General features: G+C 45.3%; 1 protein-coding gene across 2 annotated transcripts in view; it reads left to right on the forward strand.

Moving 5' to 3' along the window:
- The first annotated feature begins 420 nt into the window (after nt 1-420).
- The window catches only part of DHX30 (DExH-box helicase 30), a 1,000,138-nt gene continuing 977,282 nt past the window's right edge, over nt 421-23,276 (forward strand). The window contains exon 1 of one of the 2 annotated variants that reach the window (XM_086941023.1): nt 421-583. Coding sequence is in view for 1 of the 2 variants with exons in the window: in XM_086941022.1 (XP_086797148.1) it covers nt 433-583 (151 nt within the window). In the remaining variant the exon portion in view is untranslated. The remainder of the gene's footprint in view (nt 584-23,276) is intronic. The other variant, XM_086941022.1, reaches the window with a different exon arrangement.

Below are 23,276 nucleotides of genomic sequence, written 5' to 3' on the forward strand. Positions count from 1 at the left end.
AGTTGAAAAAGGTACAAAAAAGTGTCCCCTGAGCGTGAGCGCCCACCGAGCTTTGGAAAAAAGTGTAGGGTCGTAAGGAAAGTGAATATAATCAAGCAAATTTCAACAGGATCCCTTAACTATAGAATACAGGCACTGCTAAAATCGGACATTAAACAATTCAGAACAAACGTGCACGAACACTAAGCTAACTTTTCTGCTATCCTGATTTGCACGGATTAACCTCTTTCCTAAATTAAACGTGTTTGGAACCAAGTATTGTGTGCTTTCACGCTTGATTGAACTGTTTTTGATTGCCTTTTCTGGAGTTTCTGATGGTGCCGCATGGAACGAGCTACATTCCAAGGTGGCCGCCGGTGGGAGCACAAACTTGGAGCATCATACAGCTCGCGTCCCTCCTCAGTATCTAGTGTTTCATCCGTCACTAGGCCAATGATGGCGGCCTCCAGGGTTGTAGCGCCGCTGCTGAGCCGGCTTGGGACAGGGTTTCGAGGTGCCCGCCGGCTGTGGGGAGGCTGCTCTCTGTCAGAACCTGACGGAAAGGAGGAAGAAGAGCATAGAGTCCCCGGGGTCATGAGGACAGGTAAGGAGAAGAGTGAGGTCAAGGGCATGTATAGATGGATGAAAGGGGGCGGAGCTGGAACGTGTTCAGGTGAGGAAGTTCAGGCTACAGCGTTAGGGACTTGTACTTAGGATGGGACAATGTTACCGTGTGGTGGGGACTGTCGTCGCTTTAACGTTCGATTTGGAGCGTATCTCATATTAGAGATCCTCATGAGCAAAAGCTGCTACTGGGTTGCACTTGACAGAGCAGAGTCGTGCATATTTAATCTGTTATGTTAAAGAGAGCGAAGGTTTTCCTGAGGTAATCACTGCATGAAAAGTAGCAAAATACTCTAAGGTCAGTTCGGTTGCCTTGACACTGAGAGATCTGCGCTGCTGCGCCGTCTCTGCACAAGCCTCTCCTGAAGCCTCTCCTGATACACGTGCTTCCAGTTCATGCTCATGTCTTATTTACTTTCAATATTTGTAGGTCGAGCCTGGGAAGCGCATGCGCTTCTCTGCGAGGTATGCTGTCTTGAGGAATGGAATGGAATAAAAACCCCGCCCATTTTTTTCAATTGGCTCCTGTTACAATCCTTTAAATCGTTGCTTTTTATTCGTGAATAAGCTTACTAGTCCTTCCTTGGTACCCTCATGTCTGCATTTGTAACCTCCCATAACGACTGTACTTTTACTTGTGGTCTTACACTAGGGTTACCAGACAGAGACGTTTTAAGGCATAGGCAAAGTGGGCTCTTGCGCAGGGCCCTAGCCAGGGCTTTAAGTGGGCTGAAAAAAACGGGGGGGGGGGGGTCTCTCGAAGGGGCGTGGCCAGTGTAATTAGGGGCGTGGCTTTAAAATACTTTCGCTAAAAATCTGTGTTTAGCATAGTGTGTCGCTTGACTTGTATTTTGCTGTTTCTGTCATTGCATCCAGATATTTGATACAACAAGTAACATCATACCTACAACAAGTAAGGACTATTGGCTTTGTCAATGGTTATTAGTTGCATAAGATAAATAAGCTGCAACTAACTATGGCTTGTTACATATAATATTGAAAAAGCTTCAGCTTAAAGCCCTGGTGCCCCTACCACAATGTTGCTTTTGCTTTTCAGAAAGAGAATGGAAATCCAGAAAGAAAATGACTCTTTAAAGGATTTCCCTTCCCCCCACAATGCTCACCTGGCATGACGTCATGCCGTACCTTCTCCACTAGTGAGAAGTGAGCAGTGTGGGGAGCACACATCGATGTGCTTGCTGTCTCGAAATGGGTCTCCTTCGGGCTGTTTTGCGCCCTGGCGCTTTTTTCCGGACTGCAGTGAAAGCAAACTACTGTCTCTGCAGTCCGGAAAAAAAACGGACCACCTGTGCCAGGGCTCAAAACAGAGCCCGATAGAGACCCGCGAGGCCCCCTTTAAAAAACTGCCAGTGCTCAGACCCCTTGAGACCCGGCCCACTTAAAGCCCTGGCCTTAGCCTTTCAGTGGGCCCCTGAGAGAGCCAGTTAGCCTCTGCATAGAGTCTTGCCCTGGTGACCTTTAATAATTTTTAAACAGATCGTAGTACATGGCATTTTTCTATACTTTATTTTTAATGTGTGAGAGTCTATTACAGACATTTTGTAGACAAGATGTTTGTTTCTTGCAATATCCATATAAACAGTTTCTTTTAAATCAATAAAGGACCTCACATATGAGAAATGGGAGGGTGTGACAGATTATTTGCAGTAATACTTGTGAGCTGCTGCTGTGTTACAATTCTGAAAACACGTATCACTATCCCTGATTATCAGATGTAAACATTTTTAGAATTTGACCAAAGAGGGCATGAAGGAGCTGAAACTGGATCATAAATTCAAAGGTTCTCCTAGCAGGGGCCCCCAAAATCAGTAAAAGGTCCCTGTGACACGACGGCCCGGTTTTACTGTCCCGGTTTTCGGAGAAGTGTTCGGGAGTCCCAACAATTTGCTCAAAATTACAGAAATAGCCTGTTTTTTGTGCAGTGCCCCTGTTAAACCGAGAAATGTACTACTTTTTAAATAGTGTCTTGCACCGAGACACTATTTTTAAAAGCCGGGACATTTCTCTACTTACTTTGCATAGGTGCTGAAATGGGTCTCTATTGGGCTCTCCAGTCTTGCCCTCAGGATGAAAAAAAGATCTTACCAGTGCAGCAATACCACCCTTCCCTGCCTTCAAAGAGACCCGTTATAGTTCTTTCACAGTCTCATCGTTCCAGAACTGAAACATTTTTAATGTAATGTACAACAAAGCCTAAGTTGTTGCTTATTTATCTTATTCAGCTAACAACAACTGAGCTAATAGTTCTGGCTTGTTGTAGGTGTAATGTTACATGTTGTATTATTTATCTAAATACAATGACAAAAGCAGCACATTTTTTGGGCGGGACACTATGGTAACCATAGATTTTTTTAGCTTGTGTTAAGCCACACCCTTGATTACATCACCCACACCCCTTTGGGAGACCCTCCCAGTTTTTTTCATCCCACTTAAAACCTGGGGACTTCTGTCATGTCACCTGGCCTTTGTAGAGCGCTGTATGGGATTTCAGTGCGCTGCCCTGTTTGGGAGCACTGGGAGGGTACAGGATGCATGAGTGGCTGCAGGAAGTGTGGGGGGGAATCATCGTGTCATGCGCAAGTGGTGATGTGGTCAAGTTACTGCAGCCTCCAAGCCTGCTCTGGTAGTATTTCTACTACATCTGAAGGCCCTGTGTGACGTAGAAGATTTGAGACATCTGCGGGTGCAGTTGTCTCATGCGACCTGGTTGGGTGAGGCACAGGGTCAGAGGCTAGCTCTGCTTGATGTGACCTACAAAAGTCTGTGCTGAGTACCCTTTTACGGACTACTTAGACCACCTACCTGGGAGGGAGCTGGATGGTTCTACCAGACAACCAGCAATGCTAGCTTGTAATTGGACAGTAACTGCCCCTGAAGAAATGCACTCCCCAAAATGCACTCTTGTAAATGTTATTGAGCACTATGATGTCATTGGTTTTATCACAGCAAAGAATGGATGCATACACAGTGCCTACAGGTATTTTTAAAGCTGCTCAACAGGAGGCACTTATATATGACAGCAGCGTGCACAGAGCCGACATCACTAGTAATATAGTGCCTCTATTTTAGAATTAGCCTTGTACCTGAGAGAGGCCACAGTCCCCGTTCCCCTTCCTCATCTGAGAGGCACAGACAGGCCTATAGTCACAGCCCATCCCACACCTCAGAGGCAAAGACAGGCCTTCTCTTAGCCCTCCCCTCATCACTGAGGCACAGACAGACCTTATCTCATCTCTCCCCTCATCTCGGAGAGACAGGCAGGCCTACCTCCTCAGCCCTTCCCGCATCATAGTACCCTTTTGTTTCCCTTTCTCTTCCTTCTTCCCCTTCTCAGCTTCTGCATGGGGCAATCTTTTTAGCCATTTTTGCAAGTTACTAATTTGGACGCCGTTCTTGGCATTGTTTAAGCAAAACCCAAAAATCCTATAATGCACATGCTGTTAGCTAAAACATCAATTGCTGTCTGTATCACACATCTGATTTGTTGCCTGTAATTCTTCATCTGTGTCTGTGGAGATGGCTGTCGTAGTCCCTTTTTTATGTCAATGACAGCTGTCAAATAGTCCTACTTTTATGTTGACGGTTAATGCAACCTATAGTCCTACTTCTGTGTCTATGAACTGTCCCGCTTTTTGTTTTGAGAATCTGTTCACCCTATCTTACTCGGTCTGCTTTATCTAGTCGGTGAGCACTATTTTATTTAAAGTCTATTCTAGCAGCCCTAACCCACCCGGTTTTCTGACAGCACAGCGCCCGATTATGGATGCCGTGCTGTATTTAAAAATGTGCTCTCTGCGCAGCGCAGCACTTTTGCACGCGCCGTGCTGCTTAACAGATGCTTTATTATTTTTTTTTAAGGGCCCCATGCGGCGCTTTCACTTTAATATCATCCACGCATCTTTCTTTACATGACCTGCGTCTAAAGAAAGGGGCGTGTTAACGTGAAAGTACAGCATGTGGTGCTTTTACCCAAAAAACTATTGTTTATCAACTTCTAGGGGTAATTCACTAACAGGAATGGGCTTGAGTTGCGTCACACGACATCGATCAATCCCCGGACTTAGTCTTTGGAGCCGGCAGTAGAAGTCGTTGTACCAGACCTACATTCTAGCTTTGATCTCCGCTCTATGGTTGTGTGCATCTGTAGCTTGCCCTCTATCCGGCTTCCTTCAACTCATACCCGAAGGCTGCATGACATAATGGAATAGACAAGCATTTACAAAGTAATAGGTCTCGCATTTGCGAGAGGTTAACCTATTAGCATTTTAAATGGAAATGCTGTATATATATTTATATTTTATAAAACAAAATCTAAATAAAAGGAATTGTCATTTACAATGCCAATAGTTCAAACTTGCGTAAATGCGAGACCTATTGCATTGCAAATGCTTGTTGTAAAAAGCCCACAATTAAAGTAATTTAGAAGTATGAGTGATATCCTGGTGAGTGATGAACCTGTATCCATCTCCTCGCCCCAGTCGTTCACTGAACTCCACAGTACGAGTGGTCTATGACCCCAATGTTTTTCTGATTAGCTTGTTACTTTGGAGAAATGACAGAAATACATTTTGGTTAGCCAGCTGTTCATTCGGAAAGACTCTGAATTTCTCCTTAACTGTCAGTGTCCAGATTGTATTTATTAATTGAAAACCAATGCATTTCAATCAACGGTGTTGTGTAAAAGAGAATTGTTATGGTTGTCGGAGACTAAATATGATATGATAAGCATTCATATCTTTCTCGCATTGTCCTTGATAAACTTCTTTTGGGGCCAACATGGCAGCCGTTCCAGGCCTATGTACAACTGCACTTGGTGGGTCAATAAAGGTCTTCACCATCGCAATGGCTGGCAGAAGTCATCAGTACTTACCAGCTAGTAGTCTGGGGGCACTGTATCAGATACCACCCTGTTGGTTTGACCACCAAGATGCACGTTAGCATACCGTCTTTCTCTCCTTATGCCTAGTCTATATCAAAATATGACATTTAGGCCTGCAGCATGGTCTAAGTCCATCCCGAATATGTCCAGTATCTCACCCTTTGTTCGTTGGTGTTTTCCTCAATTTTTACTTTCTTTATTCCAGTAGCAGTAATTGAACAGGTATGATGGACCTGCCCGTTGTAAGGGTAGGTGGTTATTTCTTGTGTTGACTATGTTGGGGCTGAGCTCTCCAGTTGCTGTTTTTCTCCTGGTTTCAGCCCAAAAATGCCTTTTAACATCTTTGAATCGTTCTTCCTTTTATGTGACCTCAGGTTGTCTAGTGCTGTTGTGTTTGTGGTAGATGATGGCACCTTTGCTAGCGGTGGCCTGTTTTTCTGCTGCTAGGGCATAAATCCAGTTCTTTTTTGGTGCATTTAATAGCAGTCTGTGTGGCCAACAGGACTTGTTCTGGGCTCTTCCACCGAGGCTGAAGACAGTTGGATCTATGGAGGGTGTGTATCAGCACCCACTCACCGGACTGAAAGCTGTGCCCAGTACCTTACAGAAACTTCAGCAAGGCCACCTTCACCTGCTGGTTAATAAAAGCAAGGCGTTTAGTCACGGCAAAACAATAGTCCGTCATTAGTTATTTTGACATAGAAGTTGTCATTTCTCTTTCTGTAACACCCTCATGCTGTAATTGGTACGCCAGTTACTATTTCGCGGAGGCTTAATTTTGTTCTTTCATCAGGTGTTTTCTCATGCTCATGAGTGCAATCGGCAAAGCATCCATCCATATTAAAATTGGATCTGCACATATTTTTGCAATCTTTCTTGAGCTTGCCATTCTTTCTTTCTACAGCACCCTCTGCTTCTGGCTGCTAGGTGCAGTGAAACCTTTGCCTCACCCCTAGAGCTTTACACACCAGTTCCATGACCTTGTTTGAAAAATGGGACACATTGTCTATTCAGACCACCTTTGGAAATCTCGGTACCAAGTCTTTCACTAAGCACTTTACTGTTGCCATTGTATTGTTCACTTCCACTGCATATGCTTGTATCCATTGTGAAAACGTTCACAGTACTACAAGAATGTACCTGTATTTATTCATTGCTGGCATCTCAACATAGTTGAGCTGTAGAGCTTCAAAGGGCACTGTTGGCTGTATAAAGTGGCCCTTAAGCATTGGAGCTGTTTTTCCCGCATTATGCCGAACACACACCATACAACTCTAGCACACTTTTGTTGCATAATTCCTGATGTTCTTGTTGATCCAAAACATAGTCATACAGTTCACCAAGCCATCCCTACCAATGTGTGTGAGGCTGTGCATCGTTACTGTTATTGGGTGGAGATACTTGTCAGGCAGCATGTACAGTATTCCTCTTTGTCCATTCAGCACCCGTTCAAATGTATGTCAGTCACAGACCATTATTTTGTTATTCCTTAGTAGCATCTTTTTGCATTTCTCGTATACCTTCCAATGTCATATCAATAGTTATTTTTAGGTCGAGTCAACAAACAAAACTTCTGCCTAGATATGATAGGTAAATAGGCTCATATAGAGTCCCAAACTTATATAATTAGTCGAACGCCCACTAGACCAATATCATAACATCAAAAAAGACCACGGTTAGAAAAACATTTTCATATTTATTTAGTTTTTTGTATTTATCAATTCAGACATCAAGATAGAAAGTCCCATTTGCCTTAATTGGTCATTTTTAGGTCGAGCCTAGGTATTGTGCATGCACTGTCTTGGAGACATTCTTTTTTTTTTTTTATTCTTTGTATTGTAATTTTGTGAAAAAACAACATACAATCGTCTCCCATATGTATCTCACAGTGCAATATCCTATTGGTCCAAATGTCCAGTACATTAGTTCTCAATATAACACGAACATGGCATATGTGCAGTTCAATCATCATATTAGAGTAGTGGAGTAATCGCCTATGGGCTTCAGCCCCCCCCATCCACCCCTACATCTTCTGAAATATACAATGACTCAGCAGGGAGAAACGTACAAGGCTGTCTTAGATTGATAACCACCCCCCCCCCCCACAGCACCAAACCCGAACCTCAACAACATGTCGGTGGTAACAAATCAGAAGGCTTCAAAGTCTGTAGAGTCAAAGAACCACACCTCCTACAACTCATATGCATGCAACCTCAAATTCTCATTACTCCACATCTATGGCGATCAACTCTTCGTTGCCCAATTTAGCAAATTCTCTAGCAATGAGATAACATGAGAGGGGGGCCCAGATGTCATTCGGCCTGGAAGCCACTGGCAACAATTCCGCATACGTGGCAAGACGTTCCTGACAGGTAATTAAATCATCAAGCCATGTCTTAATTTTGGGTGCCCGTCCCCTCCCCCATCTGCAGGCCACCCTTCGTTTTGCCATGAGAAGAGCCAAACCACCTGTGCTCTGCCTTTACTGGGGTAACAAACCCCAAGAGCGCCATTAAGGGGTCTGGCAGCAGTGTCTCACCTATCATGTGTTGTAATGCCTCAAAAACCTCACTCCAATATTCCAGAATACTCGGACAGTCCCATGCCAGATGTAAAAAATCCACCTTGGGGGCGCGACATCTGTCACAGTGATCGTCCTCCCTCAGCTGAAATCTGTGCATCTTAGCAGGTGTATAATATAATCTATGGAGGAACTTATAATGTATGATGCGAAGTCTGCTGCTCGCTGAAACCCTCAGTGTGCAGGAGGCAGGTCTCTCATTCTGAGTCAGTCAACGGTCTCCCTAATTCTGCGTCCCATTTTAGCCGCGCCTGAGCTGCATGTCTCTCTGTTTGTACATGTACCATGTTGTAGATCAGTGAAACTAGACGCATGGGTTTGGGTCTTTCCAGCAACGCATGCAACGGCGTCAGCCGTGCTGGCTTGTCCGGAAACGTTAGGGTGATAGCCTTCACCCCTTGCCGTAATCTAATATATAGAAACACATCTAACGGTGTCTCTTCCGGGCACATATGTGTTAGAGCGCGGAACACACTATCCTGGTACATATCCCCCAATTAATCAGTCCATATTTGCTCCAGAATTTCCTAAACACCTCCTCTTGCAATAGCGGGATATTCGGATGATAGGTGAGGGGCATCAGTGGTGAGTATGCCAGCACACCTTCAATAACTCCATGATCCTGTGCCTTGCCTTAACTGAACTGTAAAGTGCGTCTGGTTGTCTGTCTCTGGGACCTATCTTGCTGTATATTGCCCCCTCTAGTGGGACTGGGTGGGCCAGCCAGTGTACAGCCGCTACTTGTGGCATGTAGCGAGGTTGATTAATTCAAAACCACACAAAGCGTGCCTGCGCCGCTATAAACTATAGCTCCAAATCCGGTACCCCAAAGCTTTCCTGGGAATAATGTCTAGTTAACACTTCCCACTGTAGCCGAGGCTGTTTACCTCCCCACACTAGGCGTATTAACTCAGATTTCAGGGTTTTGAAGAAGTAGGAGCCCCGGTAGTAGGGTATGTTCAGAAATAAATAGAGCACTTGCGTGAGTTTAACAATTTTAATTAATGAAGCTCGTCCCGCCATAGACAAGGAAGCGCCACCCACCTCGTCACTCAGTCTCCAATCTTGGATATAACAGTCCCATAATTTGCCCTCATTAATTCCTCCCTATTCCTTGTGACCTTGACTCCCAAATATTTGAGCTAATTATCGCACCATTCCAAAGGGTAGTCCATGTCAAATCGTTCCACCGCCGGTGTGAGTGGGAAGAAACTAGATTTGGTCCAGTTAATCTGTATACCGGATATGTTTCCAAAGACTATGGTTCAAATTCTGACATGGGTCTTCGGATATATAAAGTAATATCATCCGCATACCTTGAGATGAGTATCTGGAGCTGGAAGCACCTCAAGGCCTTATCATTGTGCGTCTGCCTCAATTTTGCCGCAAGAGGTTCCATCGCCAGTGCAAATAGCAGTAGCGACAGAGGGCACCCCTGCCTTGTCCCCCTTGTTATCTCAATCGCTCGGGATGTGTGCCCATTAATCGAAACCATGGCCATTGGTTTTGTATAAAGTAGTTCAATCCAGGCTAGAAACAACTGTCTTGGAGCCATTCTGTATTCACTCTATGGGCTTTCATCACGCCCATCACTTTTCATTGGTTCCTTCCTGTGCCTTTTAAAATTCCTTTATTTTCATTGGTGAAAAGTTGCTATTTGTCTCGCCTTTGGGTGTGTGTTTTATTTTCATGGCTACTGTCCCTGTTGCATGCACAGCCCCCACTCTATTAGTTTGTTTTGCACACTCTTTTTATTGTCTTGGAATTAGTCCTGCAGCTTTCCCCGGCCGCTCTCTTTCCCTTCGCAGCACCTGCACCATTTATTGTGAGTCTCCAGTTGCTCTGTCAGTGGAGTGAAGTGTTTACTGTGAGCTCCTGCTGTCACATGTTTTCCTCATGTTCGTTTGCACCCTTAGCTATCTTGTGCTTTCACCCTCCCCCTTCTCTTTGGCTGTGTGCGATCAGGTGGTGTTCCTCGGTGCTCCTCAGATCTGTGTGCCCTCCTCTCCCTGCGTGTCTGTAGAGGTATATAATCTTCTTGTGCCGATCCCCTCCTGCCCCCCTGAACCTGCATTTCCGTTTTTTGTGTTTCTGACCGTCAATGTGATAAACACTTCTCTGTCCGAAAGATACATTTTAGGCATGGAATTTAATAAAATATCTTCTTGTCCATTGGACAAGTTGCTTCATAAAATTACTAAAACAAAATCCACGTGTCCCTATGGTGCGGCAGCAAATTATGGAAGCAATCTAATTATATAAGAGTTCCGATACTAGACTCTCTGATTATGCCAGTGCTCAAACCATAGTAGGGTTTGAATACTAGCAATTCCCTTGTTTTTGCCACCTTTCCACAGATCTGCATACGGGGGCTGGAGGTAGCGGTAACCAATAGTTCACCATGGTTGCAATTCCCTTTTGAGTCTGTTGTGGGTTTTCGTCAGCTTGTCTCTAATATTTTCCCATACAGAGAAAGGTTGGAAATGTATTCCTGACAAGGGCAGAAGTAAAACTTCTTCCAGGGTTGGGAAAAACACAGGTTGGTAGGAAAGTGAACTTGTTACAGCGCAACACATTTTTGCTTGAGGAAATCTACACATCATTATTTGTCAAGGCTAAAATACAGTTCATAAATAATTTCTTGGAGTATGATTTCCTGACCTACTTCTGTAAATTCTTAAGAATTCATGAAAGCAGTCAATCTGCAGACCTGCAAGGACATACACCATGGGTGCACTTTTGTGACTTTCTTTAAGAATTGGGCCCTTTTTTAGGTCTGCCATACCTGGATTGCTCCTGTTTGAGCCTGTGAGGGGACAGCGTGCTCTTCCAGTGAGAAGCCTAAGGAAACGCCTGAGAGTGCCCTCCCGCCCTCCCGCCCTCCCGCCGCCGTAAACTACACCTGGCCGCCGAGTGGAGGAGCGGCAAAACTACAATTCCCAAGGTGCATAGCGGAGCCCCACGTCATCGCCCGACACCGGAGGCGCTTGAAATTGCGCGCTCTCCCCGCGTCGCGGGACGCAAGCGGGACGCCCGGACGAAGCCCGGACAAAGGGCGGACAGTCCAAGACAGAACGGGACTGGACTGGCCCTGGACCCTCGCCTGACATTTAGCTCTTGACGATCTATGCTCAAAATTCGTGAGATTTAATTTACGCTTATCCTTGTGGTCCTTGATTGCTATTTTCTCACTTGGTTTTGTAATTTTAGGTTTCTTATCTTCATTTTAATCTTTTCTTGAGCCGACAGAATTTGTGAGGCTAGTTAAGGGTCAGATACAATGTCGAAGCAGAAAACCCCCTTAGTGTCAAACACTATGGATAACTATCTAGTACAGGTTGTTAATAGCATCAATAGCAAGCGTAGGATGTCGTTGGGATTAAGTGTTTCCCCTCCTAGCAGCTCGCAGAGTCTTCCACAAGATTCCCCCAACTCAGCACCCCCAACGCTGGACATTAGCTCTGTTGTACCGGACATAGTCAGTCTTGCTAGTGATATTATGGTTGATAATGTATCCCCTGTTGTACACCTAGAGAATGACTCTGAGGACGACACTGAAATGACAGTAGATAAGTCCCCATCTCCAGTGGCTGCGCCAGCGCATAGAGTAGTTAGAGCGTGCAGAGTTAGTCAGTCCAAGCGGGGTGGTTTACGATCGAGCAGGAAAAAAGATAGTTTCTCCCCCCAAAAGAAAAACTATAGACGAAGGAAACTGGGCACAAGAGGAAAATATGTTGTTGCAAGACGAGCTCATTAACAAATTAGCTAGTATGATCGACTCCAAGATCAGGTCTATCACTAAACCGCTGATAGCCAAAATAGATAGGCTTACTGCCGAGGTTAACAGATTGGCAGGGCTCCAAAATAAAACAGTGGAGGAGGTGGGTAACATCTCTAAATTAATTGTAAACAGAGCTCCCTCAGTGGTAGCCCCCCAGGGAAGTGTGGTGGGACGTCAACAATCCCTCCACCCACTCCCCACCAAATAAGAATTGACGCCCAAACGCCTGCTACAGAAAATCTTCTACCTAGACCCATAGTACCATGTTTAGAGAAAGGCCCAGTTGAAATAGTTGTTGAAGCCTCTCCCCTTGTCCTGGCTAACGTACCCCTTTTGAAATCTGGTCAGATAGAAACCACACCCTCGCTGATGAGTAAAGCCCTACATTGGCTGTCTAATAACATGCTGATAACCGCAATGGGTAAACAACAACTTGCTGGGGAAATAACAATGGCAAGAAGGGTGGGCTGGGTAGGGATGGGCCCGAAAAAATTTGGAGGTGACTGTGTTGTTTTGACTTTTTCAAGCCTAGAAGTACTCTCAGAAATATTGTTAAATATATTCCCCCCTCAACGCAGGAGAACTGACATAATTCCGCTCACACTTGACTTCTTCTATAGTAAGGGGGGCATAAGAGTAAACTCTAGTGTATTAAGGACTAAAAGGAATTTGGTAGCAAATCATGGGAGCAAGGGCGTCCAAGTGAGCGAATGGGGGGTTAACTTAGAAAACAGATTTGCTGCATTGTCCAATCTCAACGAATGTGATTGACTTGATGGAGGTTTTAGCACCATGACCACAGAATCTAGGGAACTTGTCAGGAGCCTTGAACCCCCAATCTGGGGACCTGAACTTTCCAATGGCACCCATCCAAACATAGAAAAAAAGGATGGGGTTTCAAATATCTCAGGGTCCCTATCGGAGTTCAGCAGCCCTGTGCGGCTGAAACTTGGTAGTCATCCTGCGATTTGCACTAGACCGAGCCCAGATTTCCCCTCTTTGGCCACAGAAGGCCCCACGGATGCAAACTTAGGTTTCGAATCTGGAGAGGTAGGTTCAATCCTAGAGACTTTATTATCTCAAAACCTGCCATGCCCCTCTGTAGTGGGGGCTAGGCTGCTCATCCTCTCATGGAACCTAGCGGGAAATTCTAATAAGTTGGTGTCTCCAGAATGGTGCAAATTTATTGACCAATATGATGTCATTTTATTTCAAGAAACTTGGGCACTGATCCCAGTGCATCGTGTTGGGTTCCTTAGCTTTCATGTGTTGGCCACGAAAAATCCCAAATGGCGCCCGTCTGGTGGGCTAATAATTTGGGTTCGCCAGTCATTACATTGCAAAATCAGGCTTAGGAATTCACCATCAACTGATATCCTGTCCGTAAATACAATATGGCCTAATGGGCAGGAAATGGTCATTTTTAACATCTATGCTAGGGGGGTTGTAGGAGGCCAAACCTCGGAAGTAATTGCAACCCTAGATCGTGAACTTTAGCTGCTTGCTACCCCGGCATCAATAATGGTAGGGGGTGACGTTAATACCACATTCGAACCGCTGGGACAGGAGGACCAATTTTTGGCTGCAGAAGAGGACAGTAAGTGGGGTGTGCCTCAATTGGAGCTACCTGGGGTACGAAGATGGTCAGCAGCAGCCATTCAACTTAAGAGCTTATGTTTGGTGAGAGGATTGAGAGCAGCGAATGGTCGCAACCCTTCAGATCGACAGGGAGCCAATACTTTTGATAATGGGAGATCCTCGAGCAGAATTGACTATTTCCTTGTGAATATTAGGGAATGGCACAGGTTGATCGATATGAGGGTAAGCAATAGGTTGGAAAGCAACCACAATCCGCTTTGCATAGAATTTTTAGCCTGTGAGGGCACAAGAAAAATGAGGCAAGGGGATAGAATGGTTCCCCTGGATATCGTAACCTCGAACAATCTGAGGCATATAAAATGGGAGAGAGTGAGGAGAACCCGGAGAGCTTGGAGGCCCTTAAAAAGGCGGCTGCTGAAGAAGTAGCGAATATTAACCTATTTAGTAAAAATCCCCACTTTCCGGTACTTATATTAGAGGCCCATTCAAAATTTTTCATTAAGCTCCAAGGGTATTTCATTAAGCTCCAAGGGTACTTCATGAAGTCTATAAAACCCGCAAACGCCAATAAAATCCCTCCCGTAAAGGGGTGGTACAACCAGGCCTGTAGATCAGCTCGTAGAAATCTTGGAATTCAACTTAGATCAAGGAACAACCAGGCAGTAAAAGAGGCAAGAGATAAGTATAGGAGGGCCCAGAAAGCAGCCAAAAGGCAATGGGATGAGGATTATTGGCGGGATTTAAAGTCCGCTTGTATGGCAAAAGATCAAAAGCACTTCTGGGCTCTTTTCAAGTGGGATAGAGGAGGGAGAGCTGAAACCCCAAAAAACAATGTAGCAAAAGACCAATGGGTTGATTTTTTTTCAGACCTCAATATGCTCGCAATCAAACCGTAGGCGATAACGCAGCACCCCGACAGTATTCTACCTTCATCAGCCATTCACGGCAAAGGAGGTTAATATAGCATTGGATTGCGTGACTGGTGGCAGGGCTCCTGGCATGGATGGGATACCAGTCGACATATTTCTGAGCGATCGAGCAACTTGGAGTCAGTACCTTGAATGGCTAGCAAATTCAGTGGCCATGGGGTCACCCATTCCTGACTCTTGGTTGGGCGCTGAAATAATCCCGTTGTTTAAAAAGGGGGACAAAGCTCTACCAGGCAACTATAGACCTATTAGTCTTATTGATTCTGTACAAAAAGTGATGGGACGGTTAGTGCAAAATAAATTACAAACCTGGGTAGAAGAAAACGAAATCTTGTCACCTTATCAAGCTGGCTTTCGCCCTTGCACGAGCTCAATTGATCAAGTTTTCTATTTTTTTGCTCCTTATTGGAGGAATGTGACCTTATCTAAGGAGACTCTTTACGCTGTTTTTGTTGATTTTAAAATCCCCATTCGACTTAGTTCCTCGTAACAAACTTTGGAGGGTGCTTGCTGATGCTGGGATTAGCCCTGAACTGTTAACCTTGATCGTCCGTTTGCATGAGAACAACTACGCCAGAATTAGGTGGGGGGCTCAGGGTGAGGTGACCGACCCATTCCCTGTCGAGCGTGGTGTTCGGCAGGGGTGTGTCTTGGCACCCACACTGTTTTCTATTTACATCAATGGCATAGTAGACTATCTGAGCCAGTCCCCCACCGATGCTCCTGTTTTGGCAGGCGCACGCGTTCCGGTTCTCATGTTTGCGGACGACATGTTGATAGTTTCTAGAACTCCAAGTGGGCTACAGAAGGCAGTCAACGCATTTGGCGAGTTCTGCCAGATGCGCGGCCTTGAATTAAATACATCAAAAACTAAGTTTATGTGCCTCAACCAGCGAGAAACCTTCAGGGGAAAATTATATTTAATGGAACACCCCTAGAAGAGGTAGAGTCTTTCACATACCTCGGAATCTTACTTCAGAACAATATGGGATGGAAAAACCATACTGATATGGTAGGGTTGAAATTCCATCAAAATGTGGGCGCAATATTAAACAAACATAAAGCGTCAATGACAAAACTAATTAGTCCTGCCCTGGAAATTTATAATACGAAAGCAGTGAGTGCCTCCCTGTACGGGTCGGAACTTTGGGGATTCTCCAATCTAAAGCAGCTAACACTTGCAGAGAATAGGTTTCTACGCAGCCCAATTGGCGTTCCCCAAAGTACTCCAACCCTTCTAATAATCTACGATCTGGGGAGAAAGAAAATAGAGGATTTGGCACGGCTGCGCCCGCTGTTATATTGGAGGAGGTTAATGACGACCCCTGAATTGTCCCATTATGCTACCGCCCTACGGGATGTTATTGGGGCAGATCGTTTTCATCATATTTCGTGGCTGAAGGAACTAAGGGGTTTGTTAGCCAAATTGGATTTGGGTCATCTATGGAATAGCACGAACGATACAGGGTTCCCATCAAAGGTATCCTTAAAAAAAATATACTGGGAAATGATCTGGTCGCCTGGCTATAGCAATGGTCCCGTTACTGGGCTGCCGGAACGTTTTCTTGATATTAAGTCCTTACCATTTCATGAGCCGTTTTGGGACATTATTGAACGGCCGTTTGACAGGAAACTGTATTTCCAATTTAGAATTGGTACCCTTCCTTTAAATATATTTACTAACAAATGGGTTCCAACTAAAAGTGACAAATGCCATCATTGTAAAACTATGCTTGAGAATATTTCTCATCTGATGTTTGTATGCCCCTTGTACGCAAATCCTCGCCGAAGGTGGCTAAAACCTACGTGTTTAAATTTGGGCACACGCAGTGGTATAGAGGCGTTAAGAATACTTGAATCAGACTGCACTCCCTGCATAGCTATAGCAGTTGCAAAATGTTTGGGGTGGGCATGGACTTTACGTGCTCGTGACATTCAGCGCTCCATTAACGCTTAGTGAACTATTATCATTGAGTTTTGTATGATCAAATTTTATCTAAAAGTTATATTGAATTGATTTAATTAATGACTGAATTGTTTTAAATTGCATAAGACAGCCTAATTTAATATGATCTTAATATGAGAATTTTTAAACAAAGTGTAGTATTTATTTATTGTAGGGTGTAATGTGGTGTAATGCTTTTATGACATGCTGTCGAATAAAGCTTTGAAATTTGATTTTTGATCTGGTGTTTTGTTTTTAATAAAATAATCTTCCTCTGATCTACCGGCTGACTTCACTGTGAGTGACAGCATTCTGCTCTTTCACAAGGAGCATATTGGCACGCAAACTACTTTTTTTCAGAGCGGTTCAAAAGGGGGTGGTGATGGACGGAGCATCTGAACCATTCAAATACTCACACCCAGTCAACAGATCTGGGTTAAATCCATCACCGTTCTTTAGCCGACTCTGCCACCCGTGTTCAGACATGGCCATATGCAAATCAGTCTGACCCTGTGCCTCATGGGAACAGTCCTGCCCGAACTGCCAAGCCATGCCTTCCCTGGACCGTAAACAAGCTTCCGAGGACCGGTTTCTGGTATTTCAGCCGTCTTCAGCCCGGCTTGCTTGAATCTAGTGGCAAAGTGAGCAAGGGACTCACGTCTGAGCATACCCTGCCAACTTATGGCGAACAAAGCGGTACAAAAGGGGGTGGTGATGAACGGAGCATACACATAAATATACACATATATATATACACACACACACACATACACAAACTTGAAAGCAAGATAGATGTTTCTTTGCTTTCAAAATAAAATACTCATTAAAAAGAATGCAACTAGGTAAAATACATTTTACTAAACGAATGTGAAATCTAGGTACCATTTCGTTTAAGTATGGTGTAGCAAAATGTGTAGATGCATATATATATATTTATATACATATATATATATATATATATATATATATATATATATATATTCAGAGAGCATCCTGGAAGCATTCTACTTAGCTTTAAATTGTTAACCTTTGCAAACGTGTGTACACATTTTTATGCTGGAACCAGTCAGTAGTGCAGTCTGAACTTACACGGACAAAATAGACATGGAAACTTCTTGTCCGTGAACCCAAAAAATGCCTTGGGAGCCGAGCTATAGGAAATTCATATATCCCTGACGGACACATTAAGTGATTTGCCTAGAGCCTCCCACGGAGATTCGAACTCGGTTCCCTAGCTTCAAAATTTGCCTCGCTTGCAGTTAAGCCACATCCTCTCTATATTTATATCCGTGATTCCAAACAAATAATTTTAAAACTTCAAGGCATTGTGAAGGGCGTTTGTGTTTTTGAACTGCTAAAGAAAGGTAACAATACAGTTTTTTTCTTTCAACATACACAAGCACAATATCGTGCTTCTTTTATGTCTCCAGTTTTCATGCTCCGTTCATAAGGGCTCATTCTTCATAGCATCTATAGCCCTGCCCTGTCGTCCTTTTCCGTTCTGTTGTGGGATGTGTCAGTGCTGACGTCATTTGGGTCACTTTTGAAGTGGTGGTATTCCCAACAAGCCAGCCTTTCAGAAGTATGCCCTCCACCCCAGTAGTAAGGAATTTGCGGCTTCGAAAATCAGTGCATGTGTTTGAAAGCTATGCTCTCAGCAAAATGGGTGGTAGGTTTTGCTAACATATAATGTATTGTAGTTGGCTATCCACACGTGCAGGGTTCGTGTGCAGCCATATGGAAAATGTTCTCATTGTTCTTTCATTTGAACCACGGATAGTATTGCATTCCCAATAACCTACTCAATCAGAAAGGTCTAATAAAAAGTTTGAAATGTTATCGCTTGATTATTTGTGTTGTAGTGAAAATTTATTTTTTGAGCAGTGCCACCCCCTGTATCTGTAAATATTCAAAGCTTCAGTCAGAAAGAGGTTAAAAGAAGAGTAACAAAGTGCAGTCATGAAGTGCTTTGAACAGTTTTTAAATAAAAAAGACCGCTTGTGTGCTCAATCATACCCTCTGCCTCCATTAACACTCTTATTTGCTTCTTAAACATATTTCCTTCAGTGAACCCTTGCTTTTGAAAGCTGTATAATGTACATTACACTTTATTATCGCCACTTTCGGATGGAGAGCTAGAGAATTCAGTAGACTTGTTATAAACATTACATGTGGTATTTTTGCTCCTTGGGGGGTATTGAAATCCCTCCCCTTCCATAGCCTCCCGACATTTGTGTGCAATATTAACCCCTTCCATGCTGTCACGATTCTGCTCCTGTGCTGAAGATTTCAGCGTGGGTGCGGTCATGACGGCCCCCAGCCGTCATCAGCACATGAGCACTGTAGTGCATGACGGCTGGGGGCCGTCATCAGCATGCAAGGGGTTAAATGCATACTGGCTGTCTATGTAGATGTTGACTATCTTACCTACTGCTATTTCACACACTTTAGTCAGTGCAATTATTTCAGCAGCTTGTTCTGATTGTTCCATTATTCTACAACTTCCAACTACATTGTGCAATGTTAACTGCATATGCTGCGGTTGTGCCATCATCTGTTTTAAGATATGCACTATCCATCCACAGTTCCCCTTCAGCATCATCCTGGGGCGTGCCCTGCGTATCTATTCTGCACTTTGTCTGTTCCTCTTCTCTATAAATGCAATCCTAATCATCAAGCAGCTTTATGTCAACCTCCTTGTGAGGTAGTAATGTTTCAGGGTTCAAGTCATTCCATCTGTTTATTTGTACATGTGGGTTGAATGTGTCAGGCATGCGTTTGTCAAGTGTTCTTGTTTTGTTCAAAATCAGATCCACTGAATGTAGCACAGAGAGGTGTGCTGTGTGTCCCATTAATAATGCTTCTGCCTGCTGGAGGTAAAGGGCTGCTTCGGCTCTCGCACAAGATGGCATGCCTTAGCTACTACATCAAGTATGACTGAGAAATATGCACATGGTCTTTTCTAATCACTCTGATGCTGGTTAAGTACCGCAAGAGCATACCCGTCTGACTCATGAACGTAAAGGTGGAAGTCTTTAGAATAGTCTGACAGCCCCAAAGCAGGAGATTTGCAGAAAGCTTGCCAAATGGCAAGGAAGCTATGTTCATTGCCCGCTGTCAAAGGTAATGGTTCAAGTGTGTCCTTGTGTGCAAAGCCAGTAACAGCTTAGGGCACAGCTTTCCAAACTATGTGTTGCGACACATTACTGTGTCGCGACCCATATGTAGGTGTGTCGCATCGGCAGAGTCCAGCTGCAAGGGCTCTTAGAAGGGGTGAAGCAACAACAAAGCCCCATTTACATGCACAAGGTCTTTAACGACCTGTGAAGTGCTCGGGTGCGGCTGTGAGCGGTCCCGGGCTGCCTCACACGACGGGGGGGGGGGGGGGGGGGGGTCCTGCTGACAGAGCAGGAAGTTTGTGAAAAAGGCAGGAGGCTCCTGATTTAAGGGACTCATGCGGTGGCCTCGCAGCGCTGCCTGTTGCTCGAACCGGCTCGCCGGCGCTATGCATGTAATTATGGCTTCTGTCCGAGGCAAATTGAATTCTTGCCGGGCCTGGGAGAGTGGCAGTCCGAGTCAGTGACTGACCCTCTTGTTCAGCGTCAGCTAGTTAGTATGCACTATGTTCGTGTCCTGATTAGACTGGGCACCCTAAACTTAGGGTGGCACACCAAAATGATTGCCGCCCGTGGGGGTCAGTGGCTCATGACCTGAAGAGCCTGGCTGCTGCCTTGCAGGCGATCGGCTACGATGTGGAGGCAGAAGATAAAAGGCAGCACATGCAGCAGTCACCGCCAGTTTAGCCCCATTGCCACTTTTACCTGCTTTCTGCCGAGTGTCCAGAAACTAGCAGAGGCCCAATGGAGCATTGGTGTGCGCAAGAAACAGCTTTGGAATTGTAAGGACCAAAATTGTGATTTCAGCTCACAGTACTGCTGCCAAACTAAAGGCTATTGATTCCTACTGATTATGAACAACGGCCAAAAAGCCAAATTGCTGCCAAATAACTGTTTACAGCGATCGATATACTATTGGTAGCCTGCAGTCTCCAGCTTTCAACTACAGTGTATACAGGTAAGACTACAAAGACGCGTTGCCGCAGTATACAATAAAGACTGACGCACCTCGTACACTTGAGCTGGCTTTGTGACAGTTAAGCAGCTTGACACCATTTAGGTTTATTGTGCAACGTGAAAAATCAGTTTCCCAGTTTCTCCGTGTGGGTTAAGAGATGGAGAAAGTGGTTCTGGGAGGGCAGAAGGTTCACAGTCCTAACAGCACCGCATCTTAGCCTGCAAAATATATTTTACTAAACAACTTCACGCCTCCCCCTCCCCTTGGCCTCCGCACAACACTGCATCTGAAGGTAATGGCACTTAAGCTGGTTGGTCACTGTAACATGCGCTGATTTTGAGGTCAAGGATAGTTGGTTCCAGAAGCTCAGGGGGTGCCCGGCAAACTGATGGCCTCAGGGTGGACACAGGCTTACTTATTAGATCGGACGCCGGCAGGCACAGACTAGAGCAGGACGTTTACCAGCATGGGGGAGAGAAATCATGTCTCTCTCCACTTACTACACCCGGTCCCCAGCCTATCCCCAGATTACACCGGTCAGATTAATTTGCTGACAAGAACATCAATATTTCACTCGTCTCAGCACATGTGCAGCCTTGTGTGTGTGTGTGGGAGGGGGTGTTCCAGGTGTTTTTGATTTCCCCTCCTAGCCAAGCACCTAGCACTGTTTCTTTTACACAGAGCTGATGAGGAGAGTTGGGTTCCAGAGTCTGCAGCTGTGGTGCACCTCTTCGCAAGCTGTTTTCCTTAAACTGGCAATTTGGCATCCATTTATTAAAACGAGGACCTCCTGCGAAGTTAATGCCCTTGCATTTCTGGTGTTTTGCAGCAGTTTTAAGATGTTCTTAAAGACTTTCTCAGTCCTCAAATGGATGTAATTTCTGACATATATATGTTTCCTTTGTCTTCATCACTTGATTTTGCTTGCGAGAAATATGTCACTCATGGTTGCTGAATGTCACTCATAAGTACAATGATATTTTGAACATGTCACACATAAGCAATCTGAAACCGTGGCAGCTATGTAGAAGCTTTCACATTTACATCATTCTGCATGCTGCAGCTTGTAACCTGAAAACAAAAACAATTCAGTTCAATGGAGAATGCCCGTGTGAGCCATGGGCATGGAGGAGTGCGGGGGAGGGAGTGGGGAGGGGCGCTGCGCACCTGGGCACCACCAATACAGGAAAATATTAAAACGATTTAAGAATGAAAGCAACATATTTTCCTCTTTGTCACAGACCCTTATGGAACCCACAGAATATGTTGGTCGGGGGAGAGGGAGGTCGTGAGACAGAGAGGGAGGGAGTGAGACAGAGAGGGAGGAAGACAGAGAGAGAGTGTGAGACAGAGGGAGACCGACAGGGAGGGAGACCGAGAGAGTGAGACAGAGGGAGATGGAGAGGGAGTGAGACAGAGAGGGAGTGAGACAGAGAGGGAGTGAGACAGAGAGGGAGTGAGACAGAGAGGGAGTGAGACAGAGAGGGAGTGAGACAGAGAGGGAGTGAGACAGAGAGGGAGTGAGACAGAGAGGGAGTGAGACAGAGAGGGAGTGAGACAGAGAGGGAGTGAGACAGAGAGGGAGTGAGACAGCCAGGGAGTGAGACAGCCAGGGAGTGAGGCCGCGAGGGAGTGAGGCCGCGAGGGAGTGAGGCCGCGAGGGAGTGAGGCCGCGAGGGAGTGAGGCCGCGAGGGAGTGAGGCAGCGAGGGAGTGAGGCAGCGAGGGAGTGAGGCAGCGAGGGAGTGAGGCAGCGAGGGAGTGAGGCAGCGAGGGAGTGAGGCAGCGAGGGAGTGAGGCAGCGAGGGAGTGAGGCAGCGAGGGAGTGAGGCAGCGAGGGAGTGAGGCAGCGAGGGAGTGAGGCAGCGAGGGAGTGAGGCAGCGAGGGAGTGAGGCAGCGAGGGAGTGAGGCAGCGAGGGAGTGAGCGAGACAGGGAGTGAGCGAGACAGGGAGTGAGCGAGACAGGGAGTGAGCGAGACAGGGAGTGAGCGAGACAGGCAGGTAGGTTGTAGGACTCAAAGCCCTCATAACTAATCTCCTCCCTGCTCCATGTTTCCTGGAGGCACAGGATATCATAACTGTTAACAAAATCAATCCAGGCTGGATCCCTTTCCATTGATCTAATCCCTGCCACATTCCAACTAGCAAGTGTAATTCCCTTCAAGCTGTGACCACCGTGGTTGATCTCCCTTCTCCTACAATCAGCCAGGCCACAGACTTCAACAGTGTTACTAACACCCCTGTTGTCCTAGACTACATTTGTACAATCTACAGCCTCGTACCCTTGGCGATTTACTGACTCCGGGTAAATAGGAACAGAGTTATCGCTTTTTCCTATGTCTTCACCATTATCATATTCTCCCTGGGCAAGCGATAAATGAGGCACAGGGAGTCAATCATTACAATCTAATTAACTAAGTGCATTGAATCGATTATGCATTGGTGTCACAAATGCAGGCCCATGTGCCGGTGTAAATAAACCATTCCTAATACTAGTACTGGCCTGAAGGGAGGTATTAAGGTGACAATAAAAGAATGCGAGAGAACGTACACCCACATTATGGTCCGATACAGGCAAAGAGGCCGCCCTTAGGAGAACAGAGGCTGCATGTTGAGGGTGCTTAAAATTAACTATGATACAGTCACCTTTACTGCTCTTCCTTGAACTTCCAATCCAATTAACCCTCCTGGTAGTTAGAATTTGGTCAGAATATTCAGTAGGAAAACCACACTGCCTGTTTAACCAAGACACCGTCTTATTTTTTAGGGATTCATGTGTTTCTTGAACGGTATCATTTGCTACCTCAGGTACATTGGTTAATACAACCACATAGGGCGTGCACTCTGGTGGTAAGTTAATGAAA

The sequence above is a fragment of the Lissotriton vulgaris genome, chromosome 10, assembly GCF_964263255.1.
Source record: "Lissotriton vulgaris chromosome 10, aLisVul1.2, whole genome shotgun sequence".
NCBI lineage: Eukaryota > Metazoa > Chordata > Amphibia > Caudata > Salamandridae > Lissotriton > Lissotriton vulgaris.